The sequence below is a fragment of the Chaetura pelagica genome, unplaced genomic scaffold (genome assembly GCF_000747805.2).
Source record: "Chaetura pelagica isolate M959 unplaced genomic scaffold, ChaPel_1.0 scaffold587, whole genome shotgun sequence".
Classification (NCBI taxonomy): domain Eukaryota; kingdom Metazoa; phylum Chordata; class Aves; order Apodiformes; family Apodidae; genus Chaetura; species Chaetura pelagica.
In genome coordinates, this window is record NW_009953909.1 from 182462 (window position 1) to 197556 (window position 15095).

The 15095-nt window shown below is 51.5% G+C and overlaps 1 protein-coding gene across 1 annotated transcript in view; it reads right to left on the reverse strand.

Annotated features, from left to right (window-relative positions):
* Positions 1-457: 457 nt before the first annotated feature.
* Positions 458-15095, reverse strand: part of RMDN3 (regulator of microtubule dynamics 3) — a 25338-nt gene continuing 10700 nt past the window's right edge. The window contains exons 4-12 of the mRNA XM_010001465.1: positions 12902-13169; positions 12331-12433; positions 11415-11475; positions 6662-6737; positions 5819-5896; positions 4339-4437; positions 2754-2807; positions 1444-1524; positions 458-511 (exon numbers count right to left, since the gene is read on the reverse strand). Coding sequence (XP_009999767.1) covers positions 458-511; positions 1444-1524; positions 2754-2807; positions 4339-4437; positions 5819-5896; positions 6662-6737; positions 11415-11475; positions 12331-12433; positions 12902-13169 — 874 coding nt within the window. The remainder of the gene's footprint in view (positions 512-1443; positions 1525-2753; positions 2808-4338; positions 4438-5818; positions 5897-6661; positions 6738-11414; positions 11476-12330; positions 12434-12901; positions 13170-15095) is intronic.

Sequence of the window (15095 nt, forward strand, 5' to 3'; positions counted from 1 at the left end):
CTGAGAGAGCTCCCTGAGCAGGCCTGAGGCTCAGGCTGCTGGGTAGAGTTTGTGATAGAAAATATAGAGCTGCACATATAAATAGGTATATATTTTGTATCACAAAGTGTGCACCTCACATGTATCTATGACATAGAGATAATCACAAACATTTCTGTAGCACAAATTCTACCTACACACCCCACACCAGCTCTTTGGAATGTGACACTTTAAAGGAATTTTAAAAAACAAACATATTCAGTGCTGTGAGGAGGAAAGTAACACAAAGTTCCATCCCATGAACTCCCACCGAGGTCTCCTCCTGGACCTGCTGCTCTTCTCCTCTTGGGGCTTGTCCATGCAGGGCACTCAGAGCTGTGGGGACCCCCAGAGCCTCCAGCTGGCACCTCTGCACCCCAAGAGCCTCCAGCTGGCACCTCTGCCCGTGCAGCACCCTGGGGAAGGGGCCTCCATCCCCTCACTCCACCAAGCTGCTCTGCATCTCTTCGAGCTCCCTCTCACTTTCTGCATCCTGGAAAGGCAACAGGAGGACACAGAAACACTCACTGGGACAATTTAAAAATACCATTTCTCTTTTCTTCTCCCACCCCCATGCCAGGCTTTCAGCAAACCCCAACCTCACACTCTTCCTCCTAATGCTCCTCTCCTTTGCCCCCTGTCCCTCCCTCTGGATGCTCCTGTCTCTGAAGGGCACATGAAGTTTTCCAGGATCCAACAGGAGCTTCTCTCATGTTTCCTTATGGTTTGACTCTGATCTCAGAGGTCTTTGCCAACCAAGACTATTCTGAGATGGGAACTGATGACCCAACCAGCAGAATTCCAACCTCTGCTCCTCACTGACTTTCACAAACTGGATAAACACTTTTGTTCTTCCTTCTCACCACGGTGGGAGGTTTGTGATGGATGAAGGGAACCACCCCCTGCAGAGACCTCACCAGAGCCACCCCAGCACTGCCTGACATGTGACACTGCCTGACACGACTCCCACTTTTAAGTTCAGAGCACAGGAGAGAATCAACTGTTGATGGCTTTGCTGCCTGCTGCTCCCTCCTGGCCTTCCCTGAAAGCCTCAGGTGGGGTGCTGGGGAGGTGCTGCAGTTGCTCAGCAGGTCTGCAGACTCTCCAGTGGAAGGGCTGCAGTGCTGGACACCTGCAGTGCAGCCACAGGTGTCTCTAACCTGCCCCAGGAGCAGCAGAGGGGCTGCTGGGGGCACTGCAGGGCTGCCCTGCCCATCTCACCACTCAGCTCCTCAGCATTTCTCACTATCTTGTTGAATTGCTCCAGGCATTCTAGTAACAGGCCCCCAGAGAAGAGTCCACACTAAGGAAGGAAAGAGTTTAAAGCCTGGGCTTACAAGCTGGAACATCTTTCAGAAAACAACTGTTTCTCTGGAATCACTTTCTCTCTGCCCATCACCACTGTGTGCTGACTGAAACTGCTACCTCTCTGGTACCAGCTGGCAGCTCCGAGGCAAGATTCATCCAGAGAGCAGCTGCAGAGTTGTTCCCCAGCTCCCTGTAACACTGCGAGGGAAAAACAGCAACAGGACAAGAGGTAAGCAGGACAAAGTAGGCAGCAAATGAAACAGAGCAAGTAGAGGCCCTGGCAACCAATGAAAAGGACTACTTCTACCTCTTAGCCATTTCCACTCTGTGGTTTCAGGCTTCTGACTTTCCCTGTGTCTCACCCACAAAGCACTGAGATCACCAGCAGGGTTTGCAGCACTAGATGCCCTTTTTTTTGTGTGTTTTGGTTTGGTTTTGGACAAGGAGATGGTTTTTTTGGTTAGAGGCTTTAAGCTGTCCCTCTGATCTTCACCATTTTCAAAGCTCTATTTCCACCTCCCCACTGCTCCTCAGCTGCCACCACCACCAGAGCTCTGCCCTGAGGGCATGAACTTTGCTGCTGGGCTGCTCAAACTGAGGCTGAGCTGCCAGCACTGCAGCATTGACAGGTCTCCCAGGTCCCACAGGAGGTGTGGAACATTCCTCACCATGAACTCCCCTCCAACAGCAGAGGAACAGCCATCCCTCCGTGTAACAGGAAGGTTTCCAGTGCCTGGAGAGTCATGGAGGCACCTGGGGACTATGAAATCAGTGTGGGAAAGGGAAGTGGTTGCTAAAAAAAACCAGGCAATGCAATCCTGGCTGGAATTGCCACAGAAAGCCAACAGTTAAGGATAAGGACAACAGCTGAGGGCTTCAGACTGTTAAATGTCATGGCAGGGTAAGTGCCTGTGTGTGTTTTGTGAATTTCCTGCCTGGTAGGACAGTTCTGGGGGAGAATGATCTGTTCTGTGAGTGCTGCCCCAGTTCTGCATCTGCTGAATTCAAAACAGAGCCATGGACATCCCCAAAGCCTCCAGAAACCCTGAGTCCCTGCAGACCAGTCCCTGCAGCACCTTCATCCTCCCTCAATGAGAGGTTCATTGTGCCATCAGCTCTGCAACCAGCTCCAACCACAGTCACAGGCTGGGAGAGCTGGGCTGTTCAGCCTGGAGAGGAGAAGGCTCCAGGGAGACCTGAGAGCAGCTTCCAGTGCCTGAAGGGGCTCCAGGAAAGCTGGGGAGGGGCTTGGGACAAGGGCAGGGAGGGATGGGATGAGGGGGATGGATGAAAACTGGAAGAGGGGATCTTGCTTCTGCAAGGAGTAATTCAGAGCTGCTTAGCACTTTGCAGCCAAGGGTAACTTTTTAAACCAATACTCATCCTGGCAGCACAGGCCTGCAGGGGAGGAAGCACAGGGTGGTTACCTTGGCAATGTAGACTCTCCCTGCTTTGGAAAACCCTGGGTTCAGCTCCTCAACCTGCCAAGAGTAGAGGGGAGGGTGGGACAGGCAGAGAAAAGCAGACATTAGGGGTAGGCAAAGGACACACCTACAGTTTACATCAGGCTCCCTGCACCTCTTTAAGAAGTTAAAAACAGAGATGACTAAACCCTGCTCTGTGAGTGCCCAGATCAGTGTGAGGGTTTCATGGGCCTGCCTGGCTGGGTCAGAACATCCTCAGAGTCTGTGAAGTGCCCGTGACACAGGGAACAACACTCACCCTCTCACCCACCACAGGTGTGACAGGAGAAGGGAGGGAAGCTCAGACCCAGCCTGACCACCTTCCCCTGCCCCTCTTTAACCCCCTCCCCCATTCTGTCTCACCCACTTGGCTTCCTCACCATTTTCTTCCCCCAATTTTTTATCATGGCCTTCCCAGCTACTGCCTCCCAGTTTCCTGGTTACCCATCTCCCTTTGCCCTCTTCCATTCCTCTCAGCTCCAAGCAGCCTTGTTCCAGCACGACTCACATCCCACCTCTACTCAGACTCCCCGTGTGCTCTGCCAGGATGTTCCAGTCCCAGGTTTTGGGGGAGCTGGGGCTCCTTCTCCCAGTTCCTGGCTGCCCAAAGACCCAGACAGGACACTTTGTGCAGGGAAAAGCAATGAGCTTTTGAAGGGATGTTTCTGTGTCCATTCAAAATTCCCTCTGTATGTGACTAAAGCTGAGCCTGAGAAAAATTCCAGGTCCTGTCTGCAACCACAGCTCTGCTCCAACTCATCAATACCAGTGACAAGCTGTTCTTCTCTCCAGTGAAAAGCAACACAACACTCTGCCTCAAACTGCTCTCCCAAAGGACTTGGCTGGAAAATACATGGTCAAGGGCAGATCCCAAACCTCCCTCTCAAACAACTACATTTTGGCAAAGTTCTAAGAAATTGGAATGAGTATGATACTCTGCAGTCTGCAGAAGTGCTGGCCCAGTCTCTTGAGTTATGAACTGGGACAATTTGTTTCTGTAACACTTCATCAGGGGAGCTTCAGAGAAGTTCTCACAGGCACAGCCAAGCACAGTCTGGGTAGCTCCTTCATCTGGTGCAGACCCTTGCAACAAGAGCTGTCTGCTCAAAAATGCCTCTCAGGCCATGTCTCAACTTCATTTCCATCAACAGGACAAACAAAAGCCCTTCAGAAGGGAGGATCTGTGCACCACAAGAAGTCTTCCCAAGAATTTCTTTCTAGAAATACATAAGCAACGTGCCCCTGAAACCTTAAAGTCTTCACAAGCTGGAATTGGAGGGGTTTGACCTGATCAGTCAGAGCTTTGATAAAATATCTGAGAGGAGTTACAGTGACAGAATGAGTGTCTGTGTGGGGATGAGCTCCAACAGCTCCACAGACCCACAGCAGTTGGTGGCAAGCAATGAACCTCTCCCCTCTGCAGCTTTTAAAAGGAAGCTCCTTAAAACCCATTCTGGACACTTTGGGTCTAGTTCTGGCCTGTTCAGCACCAGGTTGCTCTGTCTGGCTGTCGAGCAGCAGGGGTGGCAGCTCCCCCAGGCGGCCTCACCCGCAGGAAGCTCTGCAGAGCATCCTCCACCGTGGCGCTCGGGGGCGTTTCAAACAAGGCAGCAGCAGTTCTCTTCTCAAGCCAGCCCAGGTGGGACACCTGCAGAGACAGCAAGATGGAACTGTCAAAGCCCCCTGGAGAAACAGACAAGGAATCATCTGGTTTCTTGCAGCTGGTGAGCCTGGGAGAAAGCCAAAGTCCTCGGCAGGGCTGGCAGAGCCTGGGCCAGTCTCCAAGTCTGGCCACAGAATTAAACCTGATCTGCTTTTCTTGCCCCAGGTCAGATTTGCAGCTCCACACATCAGGTGCCACATGCATAACACTCAAAGATCTGTCCCTACAGCTGAGCCCCAGCAGGTCCCACCTCTGCATGGGGCACAGAGCCCTCCTGCCTCCCAGCTCCCATCTGGGACAAGAACCTGTTCTCACCACCCAGGGATCCTTCCCACCACCAGTCACATCTGAAGGGCCAGGCAGCTCTTTGATTCCATCTCAATTCTCCTGCTCCCAGCTCCTCTAAGAATCCCCCTGCAATGGCCGTGGGGACCAGGGCACACAGGACAGGAACTCCTGAAAACAGCTCCTTTGTTTGATGCTGTATAACTCTTACCATGAGACAGCAGAAGCACTAACATGTTCCTACACAATCTGCTTGTTCCACAGCTTCAGCAGCTCTGAGAGCAGCAAGGCTGAGCAAAAATTCCACAAGAGAACAAGCAGGAGCTCCCACCAGCTCAGCTCACTGCTCCTCTGCAATGACCAGTGTCAACCATCCCAGCTGCAATGCAGCTCCCCCTCTGACAGCAGCAAAGTGCTTTTGAATTGGATAAACTGAAAAGCAGACAGTTACTGCAAACTCTCATTTCTTTTCACAGGCCCTAACTGATTGATGGTGCTGGACTCCAAGCTTTTCCCTGTCAGGAAACACAAGCTGCTCCCAGGGCTCCGTGGGGCACGGGCAGAGGAAACACATGCCAAGGATTAGAGATTCTGTGTGCAGAAGCTCCTGCCAGCCTGAAATGCCCTTGATCACATCCAGATGTGCTGAAAGGACTGAAGGCAGCTTGTTTTCCCGGGGTGAAGCAGGGGGAGCAGTCAGCTAGTTTGCAGCCAGTGCTTCTCCTAACCCACCCTTTGCCTTCCACCTCCCGTGCTGCCTGCAGGGACTGAAAAACTAAGTGCAGAACCCTGAGCCTTTCTGAGCTCCAATTCTGAATGCACCACATCAGCAGGGGGGCTTCTTGGCACTGTCTCAGGACTGAAGAGTCTGTAGATCCCACACAAGTGCAACTTGAAAACTACTTCTTCAAGCAGCTTGGACATTTCCATGCCAGTACTTCCTGACCCAGTACCTGAGTCCAGCAGCTGAAGAGTGTCCTTAGAGCTTGGTGGTCTGCACCCACCAAGCTGTTTCACTCAAACAGGGAATTATATCCCAAGGAGGAAGAAAACAGCAATAAGGAGTAATAAATGACTGTACCTCGTAACACCACCTGCCCAGCAGGTAGTGAGACTTGGGATCCTCTGGCTTCAGCTCAATCGCTTTATCGACGTGTTCCTGTGGAAAACCATCCCCAACACACCTTACATTGTTGTTATGAGCAAACACAATATCCACAGGAGCAGGGCAGCTCATGTGGGAAGATGGAAGAAGCCCACAGTGTGACCAGTGACCAAATTACAGCTACAAAGAGATTCTACGTTTTCTTAAAATGGTTTAAGTGAACCCAGAAACCCAGGGTGTTACCAGCCCCAGAGCCAGGAATCCCCACACACACAAGCACGAGGCTGCCCCTCCTTTTGTGCTGCCACCTTTTCACAGCTCTGACATAACCAACTTCCTGGTCACATCAGTACTAAGGAGGTGAGGATGACACAGCACCAGACAGCAACTGCTGAGGTGCCCTCAGAGCCCTGACACCCCAGCTGGGGATGAAAGGCAAGGTCAGGAGCCTGAGGCAGATTCAATCCTTTGAGGATTTGCATTCCCAAGGGTGCAGGGCCTGAGGAAGGGCTGGTGCTCTGTCTTATCACCATGGTAATGTCACGTTGCAAGTTCTCAGTCCCATCACACACACGTTTCTGTGCAACACTCTTCCTCTTTTTGCCTTTCTTTCTGATACTCCAGCACACCCAGTGGGAGCCAGAGCAGCCCCCCCATCCCAGGGTGCTGGAATAACCCTCCCACCACACCACCCACTCACAGCATCTCCAGACCTGAGGCTCCCCTAACGAGAGCTGGGGCCCATTTTCCTGACTTCCTCCTGCAGCAACAAGCCCTGGTCAGTACTCACCCAGAACCCAGCAGGTCCTTGGGACTCACCTTAAAAATGTACCCGGTCTGGATGCGCTTCTGGATGCTCTCGTGCTCCGCCAGCTGCCCACACAGCACAGCATACCTGCACAGAGGGGCTGGCGTGAGACCAAGCTCTACGTGCACCCTGGCACCTTCAGCAGTGCAACACTCTTCCTCTTTTTGCCTTTCTTTCTGATACTCCAGCACACCCAGTGGGAGCCAGAGCAGCCCCCCCATCCCAGGGTGCTGGAATAACCCTCCCACCACACCACCCACTCACAGCATCTTCAGACCTGAGGCTCCCCTAACGAGAGCTGGGGCCCATTTTCCTGACTTCCTCCTGCAGCAACAAGCCCTGGTCAGTACTCACCCAGAACCCAGCAGGTCCTTGGGACTCACCTTAAAAATGTACCCGGTCTGGATGCGCTTCTGGATGCTCTCGTGCTCCGCCAGCTGCCCACACAGGCACAGCATACTGCACAGAGGGGCTGGCGTGAGACCAAGCTCTACGTGCACCCTGGCACCTTCAGCAGGGAGGGACACAAATGCATGAAAGCTTCACAGCTTCCTCGGGAGCACAAGGGATGCTGCACAGCCTTCACAGGGTGAAGTGTGCGATAAAAGCGCAGCGTGTGGGAAGGCGGCAGCTTGAAGGGCACTGCTGGGGCAGCAGGAGGGGACACAAGCACTCCCTGCCTTCCTTCTCCACAGGGCAGGAGCTTCTACACCCTGAACATCTTCCCTCAGCACCAGGACTGTGTCAGAGCACAGAGCAATGAGGAGCAATCACTACAGCAGGCACAGGGCAAGCTCTACGGGGCTCAGCAGCCACCCCAGGCAGCTCCAGCTCTACTCTCTACCCTCTGCTTCCAGGGGGGACACTGAAAACCTACCTAGATCCTGCAGCCCAGCACGGCCACCCAACGTGGGGAAGGAAACAACACATTTTCAGTCTTACAAGTGCAAAGCCATTTAGTTTCATCTAGTAAAAGGTGGTGACTTTTGAGCCTGAGCAGCACAGTACCCAGCACGGTTCGTTACTGCCCGAGCTGGGAAAGCCAAGGAAGGTTCATTACCCGTGGGTTTGCACCTTCCCACCTCACCTCCCCACACCACAGATGTTCAAACCCCCTCCCTCCCTGCACTGCTCTCCCATCTCATGTTTCAAGTGAGCAATTCAGAGAAGCAGAGCTCCAAAATATGCATCTTGAAAAGGCTTTAGAAGTTCCCTGGTATTTTATGAGCATTACCAGGTTTTTTAACCTCCCCCTGCAGAGCAGGTACATGTTAATCTCTTCACTGGAGAAAGGGAAGGAGTGATCAGCATGCAGGCATCCAGACTGCAAGGGAACACACATGCAAATAACCATTCATTTAGTAATTAGTACCCCTTCACTGAAGTGTGTAACCTCCTAATGCAGGGGCTGGCACATTGATTTTTAACTGCAGGTGGGTAACACACGTTTGCATGGTGAGAAAGTGAAAATAAAATACCTCATTTCTTAAACTCCCCTCAACCTGCCCCAAACCTCTTCTCCTCAAGAGCTGCCCTCAACCACAGGCTTGCCCAGCTCGGTGGGAAATGTAACAGGGAACATTTTTCCAGCTGAAGTGATACAGCAACTGGGAGCACAACTTTGCAAAAAGCTCAGTGAGCTTCCCAGGACTGCCAGGGGTGAGTCTGGGAACAACTTCAGCCTCACTCACAATCCTGCAGGGACCTCAGACAAGTTCAACTCATGAGTGGAATCCTAAGAGCCATGGATATAGCAGGATGAACATCATCCCTTTGCCAAGCCATAAAATTCCCAGATATTTGTATGAAGGTCTTCACTATGGTCCATGAAAACAACTTTTATGGTTTTGAGAAAATAGACAGAGAAGTGCAACCCTTGGATTCCCAGGATGGATTCAGACACTCACTCCAAACCACCTCCAGAAAACTTGCTCAGACACTTGGGGTTGTCTTTAATTCCTGTGTCCAGCACCAGCCACTGCTGATGAACCAGCAGTGGTTCATGCAGCTCAGTGTCTCTCCAACAGATGGAAAAGTGCAGGAGCTTCCAGTGAGAGACAGGAATGTCCAAGTAACCTAGATCTCCTGCTTTCAGAGACACAAACAGGGACCAAAAGACAGCCTGGTGTATACTCTGTTTTAGGAGCAGTAGCACCCTTTTTGTGACATTCCTGGAAGCAAACACAGGGAACATGGAATAGCTGGAACTGGTGTGGAGCTGATGTGCAGTTCACTGAAGGGCACACACGGGAGGCTCATTGCTGGAAATCTGTCTGATCTGTTTTGAGAAGCACCCACCAGAAAGAACCTGACTTTGTTTTCAAGTGAATGAATCACCCAAGTCTCCTTTGCCCCAGTTTTTTCATGATTAACTGTCCTTTGAAAATGACCATGAACAAACAGACACTGGAAGAGTAGCAAAAAGAGTCCCAGCAGCACTGATGCTATTAAATAACTCCATTAAACTGGGTAATATAGTGGAGATTAAATTTAAAGAGGCTGCAGAGCAGCAAATGCTAGAAAATTCACCAATTAATGGGAGGGGGTCACAGAGGAAAATCAAATTTAAAAGTTACAGTAGATCAGAAGCTGCTCAAGGCAATAACATGATCCTGTCCTTGGAAGCCTCAGCTAAAGGACTATATACAATTTTTGAGTAATACATTAAAAAGGGGAAAAAAAAAAAAAGAAAGAAGAAAAGGATGAGCTGGAGAGAGTCCACAAGGCAGGAAGGAGACTGGGAGGGTTGCAGAGCACATCTCAGCACCAGGCTGGGCCCAGCAGGGCTGCCTCCCTTCCAAAGACTGGATGAATACAACAACTAATGGATGCTATTACAAACAGCTCCTCACAATCAACTTTTTGCCCATGTCTGGAGAGGACAGAAGTAAAAGCAAAGATAAGGCTGACAGCAGGAAGAGCCCACAGAGCTATGCATATCATTCATATAGAGATTATTTTTAATATATATGGTATCTATGCAATTAAATACAGTACTTGATAAAACAGGAGAAAGGAAAGAGAAGGGGACTGGCCAGGCTCCATCACTGGAAGTCTCTGGGGCTCAGGGACAGTTCTGGCACACCTGGCACTGCAAGAGATGAGATGACTTTCTGCAGGTCCCTCCCAACTCTGGGTTCTTGATTCCTTAAACACTAGAAAGCAAACACTTCTCTGGATCAGTGCTCTGTTCCACACTTACTGCACAACCCTATGCACACATTCAGGCTCCAAGGAGACCTGGCAAATCCTGCCAAGTTCCATGTTAGCTTGTCAGGAATTCACCCAGACACATGGCTGAAACCATCAACACTGGTGATTTCAGTCAAAATTCCAGTGTCTGTCACAGAAAACATGAGCTGAAACAGCCCCTTCTCTGCCCCCCTGCATCCTACAACAGTTGAAATCTTCATTGGCTCCCTCAGCTGGGACACAATGTGTCCTCAGTTTTGTTGCATTTTTGTGTCAGTGCTATCTGCTGAAGATCTCCAGCCTGCCCTGGAGGTGCCAGGAATGGGCCACATGTGTTCCCTCTGGGGAATGAGATGTACTCATCCCAGGGAGCATGAAGATACCAGTGGTATTCTTGGGGTAGAACAAACCATTTTCACGAAGTGACCTCACACCTGTTTAAAGCTCTGGTTTTACTCAGAACAGTTTCAGCTGTTCTCCCAAGAGCAAAGAGCCTGGAGGTACCTGAGGGAGATGTTCCAACCATCAGAAGAGACTGCAGGGACCATGAGTGCTGCCAAGGAAGGTGCCACCTGCACCAACCCCAGTGACAAGAGCTGCAGAGTGAAGCCTTTTGAGGTGCAGGAGCTGATGTCCACATCTGCAGTATCTCCACCTGGGCTGTCAGAGCTTTCTACTGACACATTTTCCTCCCACCACACACAGGTGGGCTTGACTGGGCAGCCCCTCCCAGCTCAGCCCCCTGGCCCCCATCCCCTCATGTGGCCCTCAGAGCCACATGCTGCTGTCTCATGTCATGTCAGAGCCAGAGTGCTCTGCAGAGTGCCCAGCAGTGCCCTGAGCAGTTCCAGCCCAGCAGACACTCTCCAGAAGCCTATAAAAGGCTGTCTGGGGAGAATTATGTTTCTCCTCACTCCAGAATTAAGATTAATACAAGAACATTGGCACAGCACTAAGCTCACAGGCCTGGCTGATTGAGACAAACACATCCCCTCCTGGCACAAAGCATCTCTGCACCAGGGAGCATGACTGAAATGTCAGTATCAGAGTGAAAACCCACAGTGAACCCGAGAATGTTGGAGGAACACACAGGAAAAACCTCATTCATCTTTAATATGTAACTCCTGAGGCTCTGCCTCCACAGTGAGCAGCTGGCTGTGAGCTGGGCTGTGCAGGATACAGGACACGGGGCTCCAGGGGCTGAGAAGGGGCCAAAGGAAACACAGGACTTGTCAAAGAGAATCAAGAAACAACAAGAAAATTGCTGAGCTCTCCCAGCCAGGAACTAGCTTTCTGCAAGTTCTGTGTGTGACATCCTTTGGCAGCCCAGCTACACCCAGCACAGACCAGGGGGCTCCAATCTGCCCCTTCCCAGGGTCTGCACAGGTGGTGCCAGGGGAGCCTCCTGCCAGGCACACACCAGCTCCTCAGCTTCTGGCTGCTTTTTAATATGCCAATTAACCAAAGCTGATCGTTTTTGTTGGGTTTTTAAAATTAATGCAGCTCAGCTCACAGCAATCTCTGAGTCCTTTTCTGATGCTTCTTAAAAGCAAGAAGTGAAAAGTCACCCACCACTGATGGCACTCAGCACTCTGATCCCACTTCTGTAAGGCAGCTTCCAGATCTTCCTTCCCTGCAAACAAAGGGTCAGAGGTAAGAAACACAGCAGCTGCCTTCTCTCCCAACTTCTTCCTCTGAGGCTGTGAGAGCAGAACAGCATAAAAAGTGATATATTTGGTAGTTTTATAAGACCTTGGGTGTGAAAGTGCTCTGTAAATAATTTCATACTCTTGCAGCCATAGGAAACATCCCAGACCACTCAAAGAGGTCATGCAGACTTTGAGCAGAGCAGCAATGTGGCTGCACCTCACCTGGAAGAGCAGCTGTCTATGGGGAACAGGCTTTCTCCACCATGGTAAGAAAAGGTCAGAGCTTTCAGCAGTTTTGCTCTGATTTATTGCACTCTCAGATCTAAGACCTGCCCCTCACTTCTTCCTTTCTCCCCCAAGAACTTATAGTCTCAAAAAGCTGAAAACTAAGTGCAGGCTAAAAGGACTACCAAAATAAAAGTGAAGATGTCATGCTTTAAATGGCTGCACTGATTGCCAGAAACGAATAATCATGTAAGATACAGTTACAGTATGAACTGACTCTTTATTCTGACCCACCCAAACCAAACCACATTCGAGACAGCAAAGAAGAATGAGGGAATGAAGCTAATCTGACTACTCTAAGTAAATCCACATTTAAAAATGTAATTTCTTTTTTACATCTGCAGGAGTTGGCAGCACAAAAAGACAAAATGCATTGCAGCAAAAACTCCCCTTAGCACCGCGTGGAATCACGGAGCACAGAGGACAGGTTTGAGAGACCAGCTTTTATACCTTGAATTAGCCTGTGGTCTGCACTGCCTTTCAGGAAGGAAAATGCTCAACAGCCATGCAGGGCCAGCTGGAAGTGCCCCCCCTGGCCCCAGGCCCCCCCTCACCCTCCAGGGCGTACGTCCTCTTCTCGTCGGCGTCCTCGGTGACCTCGCACATGTCGCTGTGTGCCCGGGCCAGGCGCCACAGGAAGTCCTTCTGCTCTGCATACTGGGGTGGAAACAGGCACGTTCTACATCAAAACCCCTTCTGCCATCGACAGAAAGCAGAAGTTACAACTGTCCCTCACCCCCTGGCCAGGCCCCCCGGTGCACTCACCCACACTCTTTACAGCAGTGAAACCCCTGCCCCCCCAGGTTTCCAATCTCATTCACTAACATGACGTGTTCCCTAACCCTTCCGCTTGAACATCCCACTGATTTATTCCCTGACCCCCCCACAACTGGGCAGTCCTGGGACTCTCCACGTTTCCTGAGTTGTCGCACACGGAAGGAGGGGAACATTCCCAGAGGGTTGGCCGAGTTCCCTGCAGACACACGGTACTACTGCTCCACACAGGGAAGTGATGACACTGGCCCAGTTGTACTGCAGGACCCTGCTAAGAGGCACCATTTCCTCTTCCCAGCCCCTTCTCTGGGAACACAGATCATGCTGGAGAACACCAAGAGGGACCGGTACCGCCAGCTTGTTGTTGAGGAGCAGCTGGAACCCCTCCCTCTTCTCCTGCGCGTCCCCGCAGTGCAGGCGGTCAGCCTGCTGCAGGAGCTGGCCCAGCCCTTCCTCCTGCCCGGAATCCGAGGGTACACGTGGCTCAGCCTCAGTGCCCAGCTGCAGGGAACCCCGGCGCGTGGTCCCGACCGCGTCAGAGCTCACGGCATCTTCCCCCTCTTCGCTCTCCCTCTCGGTGTCCCGGTCGTAGTCAGACTCGGCATTGGCCGTCATGTACCTTGGAGAAGGAAAACCCACCACACGTGAGCCTGAGGAGACACTGCAGCCCAGCCCGGGTTTCTGCTGACAACAGCTCTTGCCAACAGAGGAAGAGGAGCAGCTCAGTTCATCCTGGAGAGCAGCGCAGGACCCGTGCACCTCAAACACCACTGATCACTGCTCTCGTGCAGCACACCCAGGCTCAAACAGCTGTGGGAGAGGCCCCCCAAAAAGTTCAGTGACCTGCTCACAAGCACCCATACCTGAGATGCACACCCTGACAGCTTGTCCCTTTGGACTTTGAACCAAGGTGCCTAGTGATGGGACAAGGGGGATGGTTTTAAGCTGGAAGAGGAGAGATTTAGGTTAGACAACAGGAAGAAATTCTTTGCTGTGAGGGTGGTGAGAGCCTGGCCCAGGTTGCCCAGGGAAGCTGTGGCTGCCCCATCCCTGGCAGTGCTGAAGGGCAGGTTGGATGGGGCTTGGAGCAGCCTGGGCTGGTGGGAGGTGTCCCTGCTTGGAGTTGGAATTAAATGAACTGTAAGGTCTCTTCCTACCCAAATCATTCTATGGTTCCATGACCTGGACTTCCACTGAAGAGAATTAAACAACTCAGAACAGAGCCAGGACCATTCAGCTAAACGTATTGATTATAAAAAAGAATTTCTACAAAACATCCAACGTGTTCATCCACGTGGAAAATATAATCTGAAGTTTTCAGTCTGCTCCAGGAAATGTCAGCCCAGGAGCAGTTTTGGCAACATCCAGTTCCTCCACCGTCCCACCTGAGTGCTACCGACCGAACAGGCTGTTCACACTGACGTGTGACAAGGTGAAAACCAGTAGGAGAAGGATCAAAACCACTTCACCTGAGCAAGAAGTCCAGCAAGGAGACAGCAGATGAGCCAGAAAGGCACCACATGTACAAAGGCCAGGCTAAAGGATCAGCTGCTAAATTAGTCAGATTAAGAGGGAGTAATTTCAGATCAAAGTTTCTGAGAACAGCTGAAATGGAGCTCCCCCACACCAGGCACCTGAAGGGGAAACTCAACACAGCATCTTGACTTTTACTGCCCTGCTGGGGTGTCTGCTTACAGAGCTTTTCCTGAGTTAGACTCTCTATCTCTCCCCCTCACATTTATCTGTCAGCTCTCCAATGAAGCACAAGTCAGAAGGTAATTTAGAAACGTGCAATTTTATAGCTGGAGTCTGTTGGTTTACCTGAGCTCCAAGCTGCTGCAGAACCCCCAGGGGCTCCATTCCAGGGGGGCTGGGATTGTTCCCCAACAACCTGTGCCCCACTTGACAAGTTCTGCCAGACTGAACAGTCAGTGGGTTGGGGGCAGCTCCAGGCACACTCCTGTTGTCCTCCTAAGCCTCCTCTCCAAGCAGAGCCTGGAGCTCCCTGCGTGGAGCTGCCCCTGTCTGCAGACAAAGATATGTCAGCAGAGCCCGTGTCTGACCCCCACAGCTGCAGCCTTTGCCCACACACAGATAACAAGAGACATCTGGCTATCAGAGCTCCAGAACTTCCCTCTGGCAGAGGGTGGGCAGACCACCCAGCCCACGATTCTATCACAGTTTGGGGCAGGCTGTTCTCCTGCAGACCCATCTCCTTTGTTCCAGGAGGTGTGACAGCACAGGCACCTTTGTCCCCTGGTTCCAAACCTGTGCACCAAGTGACACTTTGCACCAGCTGGCTGCTCCTTTAGGTGCCACCCAAGAGCAGGGCAGGTCCCAGCTCTGCCTGCCTTGCTCTCAGGGCTCTAACCACAGAATCACTTAGGTTGGGAAAGACCTTTAAGATCATAAAATCCAAATTTCTCTCTTTAAATTCCATTTCAGCTTTCCTGGGAAAACAGACCCAGCCAGCACTGCATGTTTCAGCACACCTGACACTCCTCCACAGCTACAGTTTGAGCAGGGCACAGGAGGGAAGTGTTCC